General features: G+C 44.9%; 1 protein-coding gene across 7 annotated transcripts in view; it reads left to right on the top strand.

The window, feature by feature from the left end:
- The window catches only part of ndst1b (N-deacetylase/N-sulfotransferase (heparan glucosaminyl) 1b), a 301,326-nt gene that overhangs the window by 223,353 nt on the left and 57,911 nt on the right, over positions 1-20,062 (top strand). For all 7 annotated transcript variants that reach the window (XM_068044050.1, XM_068044049.1, XM_068044048.1 and 4 more), the window contains one exon: positions 486-640. In XM_068044050.1, coding sequence (XP_067900151.1) covers positions 486-640 — 155 coding nt within the window. The remainder of the gene's footprint in view (positions 1-485; positions 641-20,062) is intronic.

Raw genomic sequence — 20,062 nt, 5'->3', positions numbered from 1 at the left:
GCTGTCCTCATGCCTCAATTTTTTTTAACCTGCCTCGACTTGGGTAGGTGAGGTCAATTATTATTGGCCCAGCATAGACCAGAGCTTGAACCTAGCTTCATTATGGCCTGTATGGCACAGTTTGCCCCTGCATATGTCTCTTTACCCCACTTGGACCCTTTGGTCCTGTCATCATGCCTCCTTTTCTCTGTATCTTCAGCTGTGGAGCTCCTACGCTCTGGAATACCCTTCCTAAACCTCTTCGCCTCTCCACCTCTCTCCTCCTTTAAGACACTCCGTAAAACTTACCTCTTTGACCAAGCTCTTGGACACTTGTTTCGATATTTATCATGTGTCTCCATGTCAAATTTTGTTGGATAATTGCTCCTGTAAAGTGCCTTGGGATGTTTTACTACATTCAAGGGGCGATATAAATGTACATAGTTGTTGTTGTACATACTAAGTCTTCAGGTGATCTCAACAATTATTAATTGCCTTTCTTTCAGGAACTGATGAGGAGGACAAAGGGGACAGCCTCCTCCTGTCTAATGTGGATGAGTTCTGGTGGTTTCCACACATGTGGAGTCACATGCAGCCACATCTCTTCCACAACCAGTCTGTACTGGCAGAGCAAATGCTCCTCAACAAACAGTTTGCATTGGTGAGTTCAAATAGATTAGTAGCCCTGAACATGTATTTTATAAAATTTGCAAGTCACAATGTTGATAGAGATGAGGAACGTCATTCGGCCCATTCTAGCTCAATAGAAAGAACGCACACTGCCACTCAATAATTTGATCATAAAATGCTTTCAAGAAGAGCTTCAGGGTTGATCCTAGATTTGCCTTTCACTTGTCTTAAATGTGTCCCTTATGCTCTTTGTCGCAATTTAGTTTGAAGTAATATTTTGTCTGTACTATTTACTGTCTTGAGACCTCCTCTAGAGGCTGAAGAGCCCCAAGTTTCTCCAGGCTTTCCTCATACCTCTAAAGTGAGGGATCAACCTTATTGTTGTTCTTTGCACCATCTTTAAGGCTTGAATCCAGGTCTTTTGTATCTGTGTGACTAAGAACAGGTAACAATTGAAGCACAGCTATCTCTGGAGTTTGTATGCAACTGGATGGCCTTGCAGTTCTAGGAACATAGGAACATAGGAGCAGGAGTAGGCCATTCAGCCCATTGAGCCTGCTCGGCCATTCAATACGATCATCCAGTTCAATGCCTTTTTCCCACACTATCCTCATATCCCCTTATGTCATTTGTATTTAGAAATCTGTCAATCTCTGCTTTAAACAGACTCAATGACTCAGCTTCCACAGTCCTCTGGAGTAGAGAATTCCAAAGATTCACAACCCTCTGAGTAAAGAAATTTCTTCTCATCTCTGTCCAAAATGGCATCCCCCTTATTTTGAAATTGTGTCCCCTGGTTCTGGACTCCCCAGCCAGGGGAAACATCTTACCTGCATCTACCCTGTCCATCCCTTTAAGTATTGTGCAGATTTCAATGAGATCACCTTCTCATTCTTCGAAACTCGAGAGAATACAGGCCCAATTTCCCCAATCTCTCTTCATGAGACAGTCCCGCCATCCCAGGAAAAAGTCTGGTGAACCTTCGTTGCACTCCCTCTATGTTAATAATATCCTTCCTAAGGTAAGGGGACCAAAACTGCACACAGTACTCCAGGTGCTGTCTAACCAAGGTTCTAAACGATTGAAGCAAGATTTCACTACTCCTGTATTCAAATCCTCTTGCGATAAAGGCTAACATATCATTAGCCTTCTTAATTGCTTGCTGCACCTGCATGTTAGCTTACTTTTATTTTATTCATTCATGGGATGGGAGTGTCGCAGGCTAGGCCAGCATTTATTGCCCATCCCTAATTGTCCTTAAGAAGGTGGTGGTGAGCTGCCTTCTTGAACCGCTGCAGTCTGTGTGGGGTAGGTACACACACAGTGCTGTTAGGAAGGGAGTTCCAGGATTTTGACCCAGTGACAGTGAGGAATGGCGATATAGTTCCAAGTCAGGATGGTGTGTGACTTGAAGGGGAACTTGCAGGTGGTGGTGTTCCCATGTATTTGCTGCTCTTGTCCGAGTTGGTAGAAGTCGCGGGTTTGGAAGGTGCTGTCCAAGGAGCCTTGGTGCATTGCTGCAGTGCATCTTGTAGATGGCTAATCTCATCTCAGACTCAACTCCACTTTCCTGCCCGTTCTCCATAACCCTTCAACCGATTGCTAATTAAAAATCTATCTATTTCCTTAAATTAAAGAAGCTCGATACCATCCAGGACAAAGCAGCCCGCTTGATTGGCATACCATCCACAAACATTCACTCCCTTCAGCACCGACACACAGTGGCAGCAGTGTGTACCATCTACAAGATGCACTGCAGCAACGCACCATGGCTCCGTAGACAGCACCTGCAAGTTCCCCTTCAAGTCACACACCATCCTGACTTGGAACTATATCGCCATTCCTTCACTGTCACTGGGTCAAAATCCTGGAACTCCCTTCCTAACAGCGCTGTGGGTGTACCTACCCCAAATGGACTGCAGCGGTTTAAGAAGGCAGCTCACCACCACCTTCTCAAGGGCAATTAGGGATGGGCAATAAATGCTGGCCTGACCAGTGACGCCCACATCCCATGAATGAATTTTTTAAAAAGCCATGATCGCATTGAATGGCGGAGCAGGCTCGAGGGGCTGAATTGCCGACTCCTGTTCCTAGTTCTTATGTTCTTGAGTGTTGTTGGAACTGCACCCATCCAGGCAAGTGGAGAATATTCCATCACACTCCTGACTTGAGCCTTGTAGATGGTGGACAGGCTTTGGGGAGTCAGGAGGTGAGTTATTCGCTGCAGGATGCCGAGCCTCTGACCTGTTCTTCAAGCCATGGTATTTATATGGCTACTCCAGTTCAGCTTCTGGTCAATGGTAACCCCCAGGATGTTGATAGTGGGGGATTGAGTGATGTTAATGCCATTGAATGTCAAGGGGAGATGGTTAGATTCTCTCTTTTTGGAGATGGTCATTGCCTGGCACTTGTGTGGCGCGAATGTTACTTGCCACTTATCAGCCCAAGTCTGGTTATTGTCCAGGTCTTGCTGCATTACTACACGGACTGCTTCAGTGTCTGAGGAGTGGTGAATGGTGCTGAATATTGTACAATCATCAGCCAACATCCCCACTTCTGACCTTCTGTTGAAGGAAGGTCATTGATGAAGCAGTTGAAGATGGTTGGGACTAGGACACTACCCTGAGGAACTCCTGCAATGGTGTCCTGTAGCTGAAATAATTGAGCTCCAATAACCACAATCATCTTCCTTTGCGCCAGGTATGACTCCAACCAGCGGAGAGTTTTCCACCTAATTCCCATTGACTTCAGTTTTGCTAGGGCTCCTTGATGCTATACTCGGTCAAATGCTGCCTTGATGTCAAGGGCAGTCACTCTCACCTCACCTCTTGAGTTCAGCTCTTTTGTCCATGTTTGAACCAAGGTTGTAATGAGGTCAGGAGCTGAGTGGCCTGGAGGAACCCAAACTGAATGTCACTGGGCTGGTTATTGCTAAGCAAGTGCCACTTGATGGCACTGTTGATGACACCTTCCATCACTTTACTGATGATTGAGAGTAGACTGATGAGGAGGTAATTGGCCGAGTTGGACTTGTTCTGCTTTTTGTGTACAGGACATACCTCGCAATTTTCCACATTGCTGGGTAGATACCAGTGTTAGAGCTTTACTGGAACAACTTGGCTAGTTCTGGAGCACAGGTCTTCAATACTATTGCTGGAATATTTTCAGGGCCCATAGCCTTTGCAGTACCCAGTGCCTTCAGTCATTTCTTGATATCATGCAGAGTGAACCGAATTGGCTGAAGTCTGGCATCTGTGATGCTGGGGACTTCAGGGAGAGGCCAAGATGGATCATCAACTCAGCACTTCTGGCTGAAGATTGTTACAAATGCTTCAGCCTTATATTTTGCACAGATGTGCTGGGCTCTCCCGTCATTAAGGATGGGGATATTTGTGGAGCCACCTCCTCCAATTAGTTGTTTACTTGTCCGCCACCATTTATGGCTCGATGTGGCATGACTGCAGAGCTTAGATCTGATCTGTCAGTTGTGGGATCACTTATCTCTGTCTATCGCATGCAGCTTATGCAGTTTGGCATGCAAGTAGTCCTGTGTTGTAGCTTCACCAGGTTGACACCTCATTTTGATGTATGCCTGGTGCTCTCCTGCACTCTTCATTGAACCAGGGTTGGTCTCCTGGTTTGATGGTAATGGTAGAGTGGGGGATATGCCAGGCCATGAGGTTACAGATTGTGGTTGAGTACAATTCTGCTGCTGCTGATGGCCCACAGCACCTCCTGGATGCCCTGTTTTGCATTGCTAGATCTGTTCGAAATCTATCCCATTTAGTACGGTGGTAGTGCCACAAAACACGAAGGAGGGTATCATCGTTGTGAAGGCAAGACTTAGTCTCCACAATGACTGTGCCGTGGTCACTCCTACCAATACTGTCATGGACAGATGCAAGTGCAGCAGGCAGATTGGTGAGGATGAGGTCAAGTATGTTTTTCCCTCTTGTTGGTTCCCTCACCACCTGCTGCATACCCAGTCGAGCAGCTATGTCCTTAAGGACTCGGCCAGCTCGGTCAGTAGTGGTGCTACCGAGCCACTCTTTGGTGATAGACATTGAAGTCCCCCACCTAGAGTACATTCGCTGCCCTTGCCACCCTCAGTGCTTCCTCCAAGTGGTGTTCAAAATGGAGGAGTACTGACTCATCAGCTGAGAGAGAGCGTTAGGTGATAATCAGCAGAAGGTTTCCTTGACCATGTTTGATCTGATGCCATGACAATTCATGGGATCCAGAGTCAATGTTGAGGACTCCCAGGGCAACTCCCTTCCAACTGCATACCACTGAACCACTACCTCTGCAGGGTCTGTCCTGCCAGTGGGACAGGACATACCCGGGGATGGTGATGGCAGTGTCTGGGACATTGTCTGTAACTATGAATATGTCAGGCTGTTGCTTTACTAGTCTATGGGACAGCTCTCCCAACTTTGGCACAAGCCCCCAGATGTTAGGAAGGAGGACTTTGCAGGGTTGACAGGGCTGGGTTTGCCGTCGTCATTCCCGGTGCCTAGGTCGATGCCGGGTAGTCCGTCCGGTTTCATTCTTTATTGATGTTGTAGCGGTTAAATACAACTGAGTGGCTTGCTGGACCACTTCAGAGGGCATTTAAGAGTCAACCACATTGATGTGGGTCTGGAGTCACACGTCGCCTAAACCAGGTAAGGACAGCAGATTTCCTTCCCCAAAGGACGTTAGTGAGCCAGATGGGTTTTTACAACAATCGACAATGGTTTCAGTGGCTTATTCTCTTTGTATATCTACACTTTCTAATCTCTTACCATGAAAGAAATACTCTGCACATCTATTCCTCCTACCAAAGTGGATAACCTCACAGTTTTCCATATTATTTTCCATCTGCCATATTCTTGCCCACTCACTAAGTCTGTCCAAATCCCCTTGAAGCCACTTTGCATCTTCCTCACATCACACATTCCCACCTAGTTTTGTGTCATCTGCGAACTTGGAAATACTACCTTTGGTCCCCACATCCAAATCATTGCTATATATTGTGTACAGCTGGGGCCCAAGCACTGATCCCTGCGGTACCCCACTAGTCACAGCCTGCCAACATGAGAATGACCAGTTTATTCCTACTCTCTGTTTTCTGTCTGTTAACCAAATCCTTAATCCATGCCAGTATATTACCTCCTATCCCATGTGCTTTAATTTTGCTAATGAACCTCCTGTGGGGAACTTTATGAAAGGCTTTTTGAAAATCCAAGTATACCACATCCACCGACTCCCCTTTATCAATTCTGTTAGTGACATCCTCAAAAAACTCCAACAGGTGTGTCAAAGATGATTTCCCATTCATAAATCCATGTTGACTATGCCCAATCAGATTATTATTATTCAAGTGTCCATTTATCACATCCTTCAGGATAGATTCTAGCATTTTCCCACCGACTGATGTAACGCTAACAGATCTGTAATTTCCTATTTTCTCTCTTCCCCTTTCTTAAATAATGGGGCGACATTTACGACCTGCCAATCTGCAGGAAACGCTCCACAATCTATATAATTTTGGAAGATGAACACCAATGCATCCACTTTCTCCATAGCTACCTCTTTCCACTCTGGGATGTAGAATATCAGGTCCTGGGGACTTATCAACTTTCAGCCCCATGAATTTCTCCAATACAACCTTCTGACTAATACTTATTACCTTCAATTCCACATTCTCCCTAATCCCTTGGATCACTAATTACATATGAACATACAAATTAGGAGCAGGAGTCGGCCACTCACCCCCTCGAGCCTGCTCCGCCATTCAATAAGTTCATGGCTGAACTGATTACTCCACATTTCCACCTACCCCCGATAACCTTTCACCCCCTTTCTTATCAAGAATCTATCTACCTCTGCCTTAAAAATATTCAAAGACTCTGCTTCCACAGCCTTTTGAGGAAGAGAATTCCAAAGACTCACAACCCTCTGAGAGAAGAAATTTCTCCTCATCTCTGTCTTAAATGGACGACCCCTTATTTTTAAATAGTGACCCCTAGTTCTAGATTCTCCCACAAGGGGAAACATCCTTTCCACATCCACCCTGTCAAGACCCCTCATGATCTTATATGTTTCAATCAAGTCGCCTCTTACTCTTCTAAATTCCAGCGGATACAAGCCTAGCCTGTCCAATCTTCCTTCGTAAGACAGCCCACCCATTCCAGGTATTAGTCTAGTAAACTTTCTCTGAACTGCCTCCAATGCGTTTGCAGCCTTCCTTAAATAAGGAGACCAGTACTGTACACACTACTCCAGATGTGGTCTCACCAATGCCCTGTATAGCTGAAGCATAACCTCCCTACTTTTGTATTCAATTTCCCTCTCGATAAACAATAACATTCTATCAGCTTTCCTAATTACATGCTGTACCTGCATACTAACCTTTTGCGATTCATGCACTAGGACACCCAGATTCCTCTGTATCTCAGAGCTCTGCAATCTCTCACCATTTAGATCATATGCTTTTTTATTCTTCCTGCCAAAATGGACAATTTCACACTTTCCCACATTATACTCCATTTGCCAGGTCTTTGCCCACTCACTTAACTATCTATATCCCTTTGTAGCCTCCTAATATCCTCTTCACAACTTACTTTCCTACCTATCTTTGTGTCATCAGCAAATTTAGCAACCATACCTTCGGTCCCTTCATCTAAGTCATTTATATAAATTGTAAAAAGTTGAGGCCCCAGCACAGATCCCTGTGGCACACCACTCGTTAAATCTTGCCAACCAGAAAATGATCCATTTATGCCTACTCTCTGTTTCCTGTTAGTTGGCCAATCTTCTATTCATGCCAATATGTTACCCCCTACACCATGAGCTTTTATTTTCTGCAATAACCTTTGATGTGGCCTTCTGGAAATCTAAGTACAATACATCCACTGGTTCCCCTTTATCCACAGCACATGTAACTCCCTCAAAAAACTCCAATAAATTGGTTAAACATGATTTCACTTTCACAAAACCATGTTGACTCTGCCTGATTACCTTGAATTTTTCTAAGTGCCCTTCTATAACATCTTTAGCAATAGCTTCTAACATTTTCCCGAAGACAAATGTTAAGCCAGCTGGCCTGTAGTTTCCTGCTTTCTCTCTCTCTCCCTTTTTGAATAAAGGAGTTACATTCACTTTTTTCCAATCTAACGGAACCTTTCCTGAATCTAGGGAATTTTGGAAAATTGAAAATAACCCATCAACTATCTTACTAGCCACTTCTTTTAACACCCTAGGATGAAGTCCATCAGGACCCAGGAACTTGTCAACCCACAGCTCCAACAATTTGCTCAGTACCACTTCCCTGGTGATTGTAATTTTCTTAAGTTCCTCCCTCCCTTCCATTTCCTGTCTTACAGCTAATTTTGGGAATTTACTTGTATCCTCAATAGTGAAGACCAATGCAAAATACCTGTTCAATTCATCTCCTTATTTTCCATTATTAATTCCCCAGACTCACTTTCTATAGTACCAACGCTCACTTTGTTAACTGTTTTCTTTTTAAAATATCTATAGAAACTCTTACTATCTATCTTTATATTTCTAGCTAGCTTTCTCTCGTACTCTAATTTTACCTTCTTTATCAATCTTGTAGTCATTCTTTGCTGTTTTTTATATTCTGTCCAATCTTTTGACCTGCCATCCATCTTTGCGCAATTATAGACTTTTTCTTTAAGTTTGATACTATCTTTAACTGTTTTAGTTAACCACAGATGGTGGGTCCCACCCTTGGAATTTTTCTTTCTCATTGAAGTGTATCTATTCTGTGTATTTGGAAATATCCCCTTAAATGTCTGCCACTGCATCTCTATTGACATATCCCTTAACCTGATTTGCCAGTTCACTTCAGCTAACTCTGCTTTCATGCCCTCATAATGGCCCTTATTTAAGTTTAAAATACTAGTCTTGGACCCACTCTTCTCTCCCTCAAACTGAATGTAAAATTCAATCATATTATGATGGCTGCTACCTAGAATTGCCTTAACTATGAGGTCGTTAATGTATCTTATCTCATTGCACAATACCAGGTCTAGTATTGCCTGCTCTCTGGTTGGCTTCAGAACATACTGTTCCAAGAAATTATCCTGAAAACATTCTATATACTCCTCATCTAGGCTACCTCTGCCCATCTGATTTTTCCAGTCTATATGTAGGTTAAAATTCCCCCATAATTATCACTGTATCTTTCTGACAAGCTGCCATTATTTCTTCCTTTATACCCCGTTCTACAGTGTAGTTAATGTTAGGTGACCTGTACACCACTCCCACAAATGACTTCTTGCTTTATGATTTCTCATCTCGACCCAAACTGGTTTTACAGCCTGATTTCCTGAACTTAAGTCATCCCTCTCTATTGCGCTAATACCATCATTAATTAACAGAGCTACCCCTCCACCTTTTCCTAGCTTCCTGTCCTTCCTAAGTGCCATGTACCGTTCAATATTCAGGTCCCAATCTATTTCATCCTGCAGCCATGTCTCTGCAATGGCTATCAGATCGAACTTATTTATTTCTATTTGCGCTATCAGTTCATCTGTTTTGTTTCGACTGTTACATGCATTCAGATACAGAGCCTTTCGTTTTGTCCTTTTATTATTATTGTAACCTCTAGCCTTATCTGTTGATTTACTTTTAGATTTGTACACTCTGTCCCTTCCTGTCACTCTGTTTGTCACTTCTCATATTAAATACACCTCCATCCCCCACCAGGACGGTTTGAGGGCTCTCTATTTATTCCTTGAATAGAGGCCCAACCAGTCCCCATCCACCACCACCCTCCTCCGCCTGGCTGAACTTGTTGTCACATTGAACAACTTTTCCTTCAACGCCACTCACTTCTTTCAAGTAAAAGGTGTTGCTATGGGTACCTGCATGGGTCCTAGTTATACCTGTCTTTTTGTGGGATATGCCAAACAATTCTTGTTCCAGTCCTACTCAGCCCCCTCCCCCAACTCTTTTTCTGGTACATTGATGACTGTATCAGTGCCGTTTCCTGCTCCCCCCCTTACTGGAAAACTTTGCTTCTAATTTCCATCCTTCTCTCATCTTTACATGGTCCATCTCTGACACTTCCCTTCCCTTCCTCGGCATCTCTGTCTCCATCTCTGGGGATAGACTGTCCATTAATATCCATTATAAGCCCACCGACTCCCACAGCTACCTCGACTACACTTCTTCACACCCTGCCTCCTGTTAGGACTCCATTCCATTCTCCCAGTTTCTCCGTCTCCAAAGCATCTGCTCTGGTGATGCAACCTTCCACAACAGTGCTTCTGATATGACCTTTTTGCTCAACCGAGGATTCCCCCCCCACTTTTGTTGACAGGGTCCTCAACCGTGTCTGGCCCATTTCCCGCACCTCTACCCTCACCCTTCCCCTCCCTCCCAGAACCGCAACAGGGTTCCCCTTTACCTCACTTTCCACCCCACTAACCTCTAGATCCAAAGGATCATCCTCTGCCACTTCCGCCATATCCAGCATGATGTCACTACCAAACGCATCTTCCCCTCCCTTCCCTGTCAGCATTCTGAAGGGATCTTTCCCTCCGTGACAGCCTGGTCCACTCCTTCATTACCCCCACCACCTCATCCCCTTCCCACGGCACCTTCACCTGCAATTGCAGGAGGTGTAATACCTGCCCATTTACCTCTTCTCTCCTCACTATCCAAGGCTCTAAAAACTCCTTTCAGGTGAAGCAGCGATTTACTTGTACTTCTTTCAATGTAGTATATTGTATTTGCTGCTCACAATGTGGTCTCTTCTACACTGGGGAGACCAAACGCAGACTGTGTGACCGCTTTGTGGAACACCTCCGCTCAATCTGAAAGCATGATTCCGAGCTTCCAGTTCCTTGCCATTTCAACACACACACCCCTGCTGTCATGCCCATATCTCTGTCCTAGGCTTGCTGCAGTGGTCCAGTGAACATCAACGTAAGCTTGAGGAACAGCATCTCATTTACCGATTAGGCACGCTACAGCCTGCTGGACTGAACATTGAGTTCAATCATTTCAGAGCATGACGGGCCCCCCTTTTTATTTTTAGTTATTTTTTCTTTTTTTTTTGTATATTTTATTTTAGTTTGTTTCATCATTCATTTTTATACCATGTGCCTACCCATTGTTTTTTTTCATGTTTGTGCTTTGCACCAGGGCTGTTCATTTTTCTGTCAATTAATACCCTTTGTGCATTAATGCTTTGTCTTTCACCACACCATGAGTATACTTTTTGCCTTATGATATCTCTTGCCCCACCCCTGCTTTATTTGCTTAAAACCTATTACATTTCTAACATTTGCCAGTTCTGATGAAGGGTCACTGACCTGCAACGTTAACTCGTCTTCTCTCTCCACAGATGCTGCCAGACCTGCTGAGTATTTCAAACATTTCTTATTTTTATTTCAGATTTCCAGCATCTGCAGTATTTTACTTTTATATTAATACCTTTCTCTCTTGCCTTGTCTCTGTTCCTTGATTTACCATATCTGCCCAAATTCGAACCCTTGCCCCCACTATTCGACTTAAAACCCTCTCCACTTCCCTAGTTATGTGGCTCGCTAGAACACTGGACCCAGCACGGTTCAGGTGAAGACTGTCCCAATGGTACAGTGACCACTTTCCCCAGTACTGGTGCCAGTGCCCCACAAACCGGAACCCACTTCTACCACACCAGTCTTTGAGCCACGCATTAATTTTTCTAATCTTATTTGCCCTATGCCAATTTGCACGTAGCTCAGGTAATAATCCAGAAATTATTATTACCTTTGAGGTTCTGCTTCTTTATTTGGTGCCTAGTTCCTCATATGGACTATGCAGAACCTCTTTCCTTGTCCTGCCTATGTCGTTGGTACCTACATGGACCATGACGATGGATCCTTCCCCTCCCACTGTAGGTTCCTCTCCAGCCCTGAGCAGATATCCAGAAAACTGGCACTGGTCAGGCAACACAGCTGTCTGGACTCTCACTCTTTGCTGCAGAGAACAGTGTCAATCCCCCTAACTATACTGTCCCCTACTACCACTACATTCCTTTTTTCTCCCTCCACTTGAATGGCTTCCTGTGTCATAGTACCATGGTCAGGTTGTTCATCCACCCTGCAGCCCCCACTCTCATCCAAACAAGCTGAAAGAACCACAAACCTGTTGGACAATCACAAAGGCTGAGGCTCCTTTTTTTTATTCATTCATGGGATGTGGGCGTCACTGGCTATGCCCATCCCTAATTATTGCCCATCCCTAATTGCCCTTGAGAAGGTGGTGGTGAACTGCCTTCTTGAACCGCTGCAGTCCATGTGAGGTAGGTACACCCACAGTGATGTTAGGAAGGGAGTTCCAGGATTTTGACCCAGCGGCAGTGAAGGAACGGTGATCTAGTTCCAAGTCAGGATGGTGTGTGATTTGGACGGGAACTTGCAGATGGTGATATTCCCATGCATCTGCTGCTCTTGTCCTTCGAGGTGGTAGAGGTCGCGGGTTTGGAAGGTGCTGTCTAAGGAGCCTTGGTGTGTTGCTGCAGTGCATCTTGTAGATGGTACACCCTGCTGCCACTGTGCGTCGGTGGTGGAGGGAGTGAATGCTTGTGGATGGGGTGCCAATCAAGCGGGCTGCACTGTCCTGGATGTTGTCGAGCTTCTTGAGTGTTGTTGGTGCTGCACCCATCCAGACAAGTGGAGAGTATTCCATCACACTCCTGACTAGGGCCTTGTAGATGGTGGACAGGCTTTGGGGAGTCAGAAGGTGAGTTACTCGCCACAGGATTCCTAGCCTCTGACCTGCTCTTGTAGCCACGTTATTTATATGGCTGCTCCAGTTCAGTTTCTGGTCAATGGTAGCCCCTGGGATGTTGATAGTGGGGGATTCAGTGATGGTAATGCCATTGAATGTCAAGGGGAGATGGTTAGATTCTCTCTTGTTGGAAATGGTCGTTGCCTGGCACCTGTGTGGCGCAAATGTTATTTGCCTCTTGTCAGCCCAAGCCTGGGTATTGTCCTGCACTCCTGCCCTCTGGGTCCCCTTACCTGCCTCAGCTGCAGCCACACTCTCCTGTCCCTGACCACTGACCAAATCAGAAGACCCTATCCTAAGGGGTGTGGCGACCTCCTGGTACAAAATGCCCAGGTAACTTTCCCCCTCGCTGATGTGTCGCAGTGTCTGCCGCTCGGACTCCAGTTCAATTCCTCTGAGCCGAAGCTCTTTGAGCCGCACTTACTGCAAACGTGTTTGCCCTGGATCACACTGGCATCCAGGAGCTCCCACATGCTGCAGTCGTAACAGGTCACCTGTCCTGCCATCCTTAATGTGTTTTAATTAACTACTTCATTATTTTATTCAATTATTTATTTTATTTTCCATTTTTATATACTTTATTAAGCTTACCACTCGTTTCTTTACTATTTTAAACATTAGGATTAGAATGGACCTTAATCACTTACCAGATACTTACCAAACAGGTGGCTTCTTCCCCAACCAATCACCTACCTGCTTGCCTTGATGTCACACTTGATTTTCTTGAATGAATTCGTTACACTGAACTGGATCGGATAGAGGGTAGGAAACAGGATAGCCTCTCCCTGCTCTCCACTCTCTCCCCTCTCTCCGCACTCTTTTTGAACTGAAGCCTCTCCCCGCTCTCCGCGTTCTTTTTGAAGTGGTGAATACTGGGAGATTTCTTGTATCTTCCTCAGTGAAGGCAGACACAATTTAATCATTTAGCTTCTCTGCCATTTCTCTATTCTCCATTATAAATTCTCCTGACTCTGCCTGTAATAGCCCACATTTGTCTTAGCTAAATGTTTCCTTTTTAGATACCTATAGAAGCTTTTACAGTCCCTTTTTATATTTTTTGCTAGCTTACATTCATATTCTATTCTCCCTTTCTTTATCAGTTTCTTCATCCTCCTTTGCTGTATTCTAAAATCCTCCCAATCCTCAGGTTTACTACTATTTCTGGCAATCTTATAGGCCTTTTCTTTTAATCTTATACAATCCTTAACTCCCTTTCTTAAAGGCTGACTGCCTTTACTTTTGGGATTTTTGTGCCTTGAAGGAATGTATAAAATTGCTGTAAACTATGTAATATTTCTTTAAAGACTATCCATTGCCTATGTACTGTCAGACCTTTTAATGTATTTTCCCAATCCACCTCAGCCAATTTGCCCCTCATACCTTCATAACTTCCTTTGTTCAAATTTAGCACCCTGGCTTCAGATTGAACTACCTCACTTTCAAACATAATGTAAAATTCTATCATATTATGGTCACTCATCCCTAAAGGTTCTTTTACAACAAGATTATTAATTAGCCCTTTATCATTCCATAATATTCGATCTAAAAGAGCCTGTTCTCTAGTCAGGTCCTCAACATACTGCTCTAGAAAACCTTCCCTAACATGCTCCAGAAAGTCGTCCTCTCCTTCACAGCATTCGTGCTCATTAGGTTTACCCAGTCTATATGCAGATTGAACTCACCCATGATTACTATATTACCCATGCTACATGCTTCTCTAATCTCCTGATTAATGCCATGCCCCACACTACCACTACTGTTTGGTGGCCTATAAACAACTCCTACCAATGTTTGCTACCCCTTGCTGTTTCTGAGCTCCACCCAAACAGATTCCACATTTTGTTCCTCCGATCTGAGATCCTCCCTTACTAATGTACTGATCCCATCCCTTATTAAGAACACAACACCACTTCTTTTTCCTTTTTGCCTGTCCTTCCTTATTTTTGACTATCCTTGAGTATTCAGTTCCCAATCTTGGTCACCCTGTAGGCACATTTCTGTCTTGGCAGTTAGATCATACCCATTTACCTCTATTTGGGCCTTTAAGTCATCTACCTTGTTGCTATCAAAATAATTTTCTTTAATCTCTAAAGATAAAGAAAATTGGATCCAAAATTGGCTTAGTGGCAGGAGGCAGAGGGTGATGGTTGAGGGTTGTTTTTGCGATTGGAAGCCTGTGACCAGTGGTGTACCGCAGAGATCGGTGCTGGGACCCTTGCTGTTTGTAGTGTACATTAGTGATTTAGACGTGAATATAGGAAGTATGATCAGTAAGTTCGCAGATGACATGAAAATTGGTGGTGTCATAAATAGTGAGGAGAAAAGCCTTAGATTACAGAGCGATATAGATGGGCTGGTAAGATAGGCAGAGCAGTGGCAAATTTAATTTAATCCTGAGAAGTGTGAGGTGATGCATTTTGGGAAGACTAACAAGGTAAGGGAATATACAATGGATGGTAGGACCCTAGGAAGTCCAGAGGGTCAAACGGACGTTGGTGTACTAGTCCATAGATCACTGATGGCAGCAGCACAGGTACAAAAGGTGGTTAGGAAGGCACATGGCATACTTGCCTTTATTAGCCGAGGCATAGAATATAAGAGCAGGGAGGTTATGATGGAGCTGTTTAAAATGCTAGTTAGGCCACAGCTGGAGTACTGTGTACAGTTCTGGGCACCACACTATAGGAAGGATGTGATTGCACTGGAGAGGGTGCAGAGGAGATTCACCAGGATGTTGCCTGGGCTGGAGCATTTCAGCTATGAAGAAAGACTGGATATGCTAGGGTTGTTTTCCTTAGAGCAGAGAAGGTTGAGGAGGGACCTGATTGAGATATACAAAAATTATGAGGGGCATAGATAGGGTAGATAGGAAGAAACTTTTTCCTTTAGCGGAGGTGTCAATAACCAGGGGGCATAGATTTAAGATAAGGGGCAGGAGGTTTAGAGGGGATTTTAGGAAAAGAATTTTCACCCAGAGGGTAGTTGGAATCTGGAACACACTGCCTGAAGGGGTGGTAGAGGCAGGAACTTTCACAACATTTAATAAGTATTTAGATGAGCACTTGAAATGCCATAGCACACAAGGCTACGGGCCAAGTGCTGGAAAATGGGATTAGAATCGATAGATGCTTGATGGCTGGCATGGACACGATGGGCCGAAGGGCCTGTTTCTGTGCTGTATAACTCTATAACTCTATATGCATTTTAAAGCAGAGTGAGTAAAACAGAGAGAACTGTAGAGGGTAATCTGAACAGTCATTATGTAAAAATCTCTGTCTTAATTGAAAGATTCCATTGTGCTTCAAAGCTTGGGAAACACTCCAGTCAGCTCATGTGCTCGGTAAGGTATTTGTTATGAACAATGTTTTCTTTCAGTGACTTGTGTCTCTTTCAGTGTGTTGAACATTACTTGAGAGAAGCTCTTCCTACATGAGAAAGATGTTTGAAAGTGTGTTCTGTTCTAAACAGTCGTTAAGCCACCATTCTTGTGAATCTGCAGGGCTCCATAATACATTCTCAGAATTCTGACATGTAGCTCCCTGAAATAAGATTAGAGACGGGGCTGAAAAGAGCAAGCTGAAGTAACCGGTGAGGTTTTATACTGCCTTTGCCATGCCCATCACTACTCCTCTGCTTTTCTACTCTCCTGCCACTGTCCCAGGCTTAAACCCTCCTTGAATAAGCCCAAAGATATCCTCTGTGCCTCTCTTGGCATTCTCCAAAGGACCCATCAAGGAACCTGTCACTGCCTGCTTAAAACCAGCAACGCCAACTGCACCATCCTCCTCTCGAGCTGACCTTCCTGCCCTGTTTGCTGACTAGGGGCTAACCTCAGCAACCTCCTTCCCATCCCACACACTTCAATCCACCAACGCCCTCTCTTCAACTTCTTTTCCCCTCTACCAAAAGAACATAAGAAATAGGAGCAGAGGTAGACCATACAGCCCCTTGAGCCTGTTCCGTCATTCGACCCCAGCCTATCCGATCTTTCCTCGTAGCAGCATTTTTCCAGTCCTGACAACATCCTCGTAAATCTCCTCTGTCCCCTCTCTAGTGCAATTACATCCTTGATCTTCTGCCTTAACTCTATTTTCCATCCTGCTCTCCATAACCCTTGATTCCCTGAGAGATCAAAAATCTGTCTATCTCAGAATTATATATATTCAACGATGGAGCATCCACAACCCTCTGGGGTAGAGAATTCCAAAGATTCACAACCCTGAATAAAGAAATTTCTCCTCATCTCAGTCCTAAATGATTGACCCCTTATCCCGAGACTGTGCCCCCGTGTTTTAGATTCCCAGGCAGAGGAAACAATCTCTCAGTGTCTACTCTGTCAAGTCCCTTCAGAATCTTGTATGTTTGAATGCGATCACCTTCCTCCAACTCCAGAGAATATAGGCCCAATTTACTCAGCTTCTTATCATAGGACAACCCTCTCATTCCAGGGACCAATCCAGTGAACTTTCACTGTACCGTCCCCAAGACAAGTATATCGTTCCTTAGATATGGAGACCAAAACTGCGCACAGTACTCCAGGTGTGGTCTCACCAAGCCCAGTACAATTATAGTTAGATGTCCTTATTCTTGTGCTCCAATCCCCTTGTAATAAAGGCCAACATGCCATTTGCCTTCCTAATTGCTAGTTGTACCTGCATGCTAACATTCTGTGTTCCTTGTACGAGTACACCCAAGTCTTTTTGAACACCAACATTTAGAAGTTTCACGCCTTTTTAAAAATATAGAAACATAGAGGTATAGAAAGTTTACGGCACAGAAAGAGGCCACCTGGCCCATTGTTTATGCGCCAGCTGAAAAATGAGCCACTCAGCCGAATCCCACCTTCCAGCATTGAGCACTTTAGGTACATATCAGACATCTTTTAATAAGCTGAGGGTTTCTGCCTCTACCACTCTTACAGGCAGTGAGTTCCAGATCCCTAACACCCTCTGGGTGAAAAAATATTCCTCATCTCCCCTCTAATCCTTGTACCAATCACTTTAAATCTATGCCCCCTAGTCATTGACCCCTCTGCTAAGGTAAATAGGCCCTTTGCATCCACTCTATCCAGGCCCCTCACAATTTTGTACATCTCAATCAATTCTCCCCTCAGCCTCCTCTGTTCCAAGGAGAACGACCCCAACCTATCCAATCTTTCCTCAAAGCTGCAATTTTCCAGTCCTGGCAACATCCTCGTAAATCTCCTCTTAAATTGACTTTTCTAATCTTGTTACCAAAGTGAATAATGTTACACTTCCCCAATACCAGCTGTCTACATAAGCCCCTCTCCCCTCCAACCTCATATCCTACAACAAGTGTGAAGAACTCATGATCTTCAAGCTCATGGTTTTGTTTGTCCCTCTGAGCTGGACAGCCAGGGTGAGGCATTAAAGGAGGATGGTATGATGGACCCTGTCAACGGGTGCAGAGAGTTTGATGAGGACAAGGAGGGATAATGCACCACAGTCATAGTCATAGAAAATGTCATCTGTGACTTTAGTTAGGACCTCTTTGCTACTGTCAGCCATCATTTAACTCACGTTTAACTCAACACAGATCAAGGAGTGAAAGGAATTAAGCAGAAAGCACTTACTGATCCTGGCTTCCCGTGAAATCTCAAATTAAATCTATCTGCTACTAGTTCCACTAACAGTGTGGGTTATTTGTACGATACTGACTCTCCCATTAATTCTGCAAGTGTATGCGCAGTGTCATCTTTCTTTTTTTGTTAGTACAGATAGCTGCCTATCTCTGTACAGCAGAAGTTACATCAGTAATTGCTGAGAGTTTACTCGAGTGTTCTTTAGAACTACGGGAATTGATATTATAATGATTGGATTACACGGACATTGCGCAGGCTGTTCTGTCGGCAGCCAGTGACCTGAATTTTTAAGACTGTATCAGACTAGACTGTACTGAGTCTTTGGGAGGGTTTGTTTCTTTCCCTCTTTTCTCCACCCACCCTCCTGTACCCTCACATTATTTTTCTTATTGCTGCAAGTATAACTAGAATTTTATGAAGGTCTGGGCACTCATTAACAGATCTGGTTGGATTCAGTTGTCTGCAGAGATCTGCCATCACACCAGAGGTGAGAAAATAGCAAGTTATCAGACTGTAGCTCCTGCAAAATTGATGCCAAATTGCCTCTGCTGTGTGCTAAGATGTAAATCAAGGCAAAAGCCTTTTCATACTGATGTGAGAAACTGCTGTGGCTTGAGGCTTAATCATCTCTCCATATGTCCTTGTGTCTTTTTAAATGGGTAAATCAAGTTAAGAACACATTGTGGGGTCTGAATTGAGCCTCAATCTACCAGTTTTACAGGTGTCATAGGGGCGCAAACGAGGCCTAAATTCGGAAAATTGAGCCATAAAAAGCGAGGCAGACATTGGGCTGGATTTTAAGGAGCCCTCACGTCGGGATCTGTGGTGGAGTGGGTGGGGGGGGGAGGGTGCAGTGCGGGGGGGTGGGGCAGGAGGTGGTATCCTGAATATGGCTCCAGATGAGGTCCAAGGTCACCACGGACCTTGACGACGCCCGATCCTCCCAGCGGTGACAAGGCACCATGGCGGCCTCTCCGTCGCTGGGCAACGGGACCACAATATGAATAGTCCAATCAATTAAAATAATTAATTTAAATAGACTCACGCCTCCCCTTGAGGGCCCGCCGCGATCGTTGACCTGGCGGCCGGGCACTCCCACACGTTCGGATCCCCGTCCGGGGAAACGAGGCACAACACTGGTGGGTGGGAGGAGGTAAGTTTCTCAGTGCGGGAGGTGGGGATGGGGTCAAATAAACGACATGGGTGTAAGGGATAGTGAGAAGGGTTGTAGTTGAAAGACTATGCAGTTTGTGGGGGGGGGGCGGGGATGGTCAGATGGTTAAGGTAAGTGTTTTGGTGGGAGGGGGGAAGGGCAAATAATTAATTTAATCATTATTGGGGGGTTGGTGGGAGAGGGGCAAAAGAATTCAATTTAATTCAATCTATCTTTGAATATTTAAATAAGCTGGTAGGGCTAACAGCCCTTTTAAAAATGGCCTGCGCACAGGCAACTGATGCCATTGCAGGGGATGGTCAGCCTGCCCCCTCCCCATGAACAGGGGTGGCCCACCCCAGCTATTTAAATGAACCGCTGTGCTTGAGGTTGCAATGGCTCTTTGGCGTACGGCCCGCACAGGCAGGGTGCCATTTCTGAAGCTCTCCATCGATCTTATAAAATGCAGCCCATTGGTCCTGTCCCTCTCACATTCTTCAGCAGATTTTGCAGCCACTGACAACAATTTTTTAAGGCCAATTTTGACATAAACCTACCTGTGGAGCCAGGAGCAGCAGGAGTGTTTACCCAGCAACACAGTCACCGCATTCATTCCACCACCAGCTTCTTTGGGCAGCTAGAAATGGGCAGTAAAGGCGACAGGCTGCAGCTGGCCTGGGGCAGTGTTGCTGACAGTACAGACTGGGGCAGTGCCCACACTCCGAGAATTAATAAAAAAGAAGGCCTCATAGCCAAACCCAATTCTGCTTTGCCCAGAAACCTATGCCAGGGGTTGCCAACTCTGGTTGGGTGTATTCCTGGACGTTTCATCACATGACCTCCCTCCACCCTCATCCTCCGCATACCCCCCTCCCCCCCCATTGGTCTAACCTCCAGTTGCCGCT

This window comes from Heterodontus francisci, chromosome 12 (assembly GCF_036365525.1).
Source record: "Heterodontus francisci isolate sHetFra1 chromosome 12, sHetFra1.hap1, whole genome shotgun sequence".
Taxonomy (NCBI): Eukaryota; Metazoa; Chordata; class Chondrichthyes; order Heterodontiformes; family Heterodontidae; genus Heterodontus; species Heterodontus francisci.
Note: the sequence above shows the minus strand (reverse complement) of the source record. Positions and strands in the feature narration are given on the sequence as shown.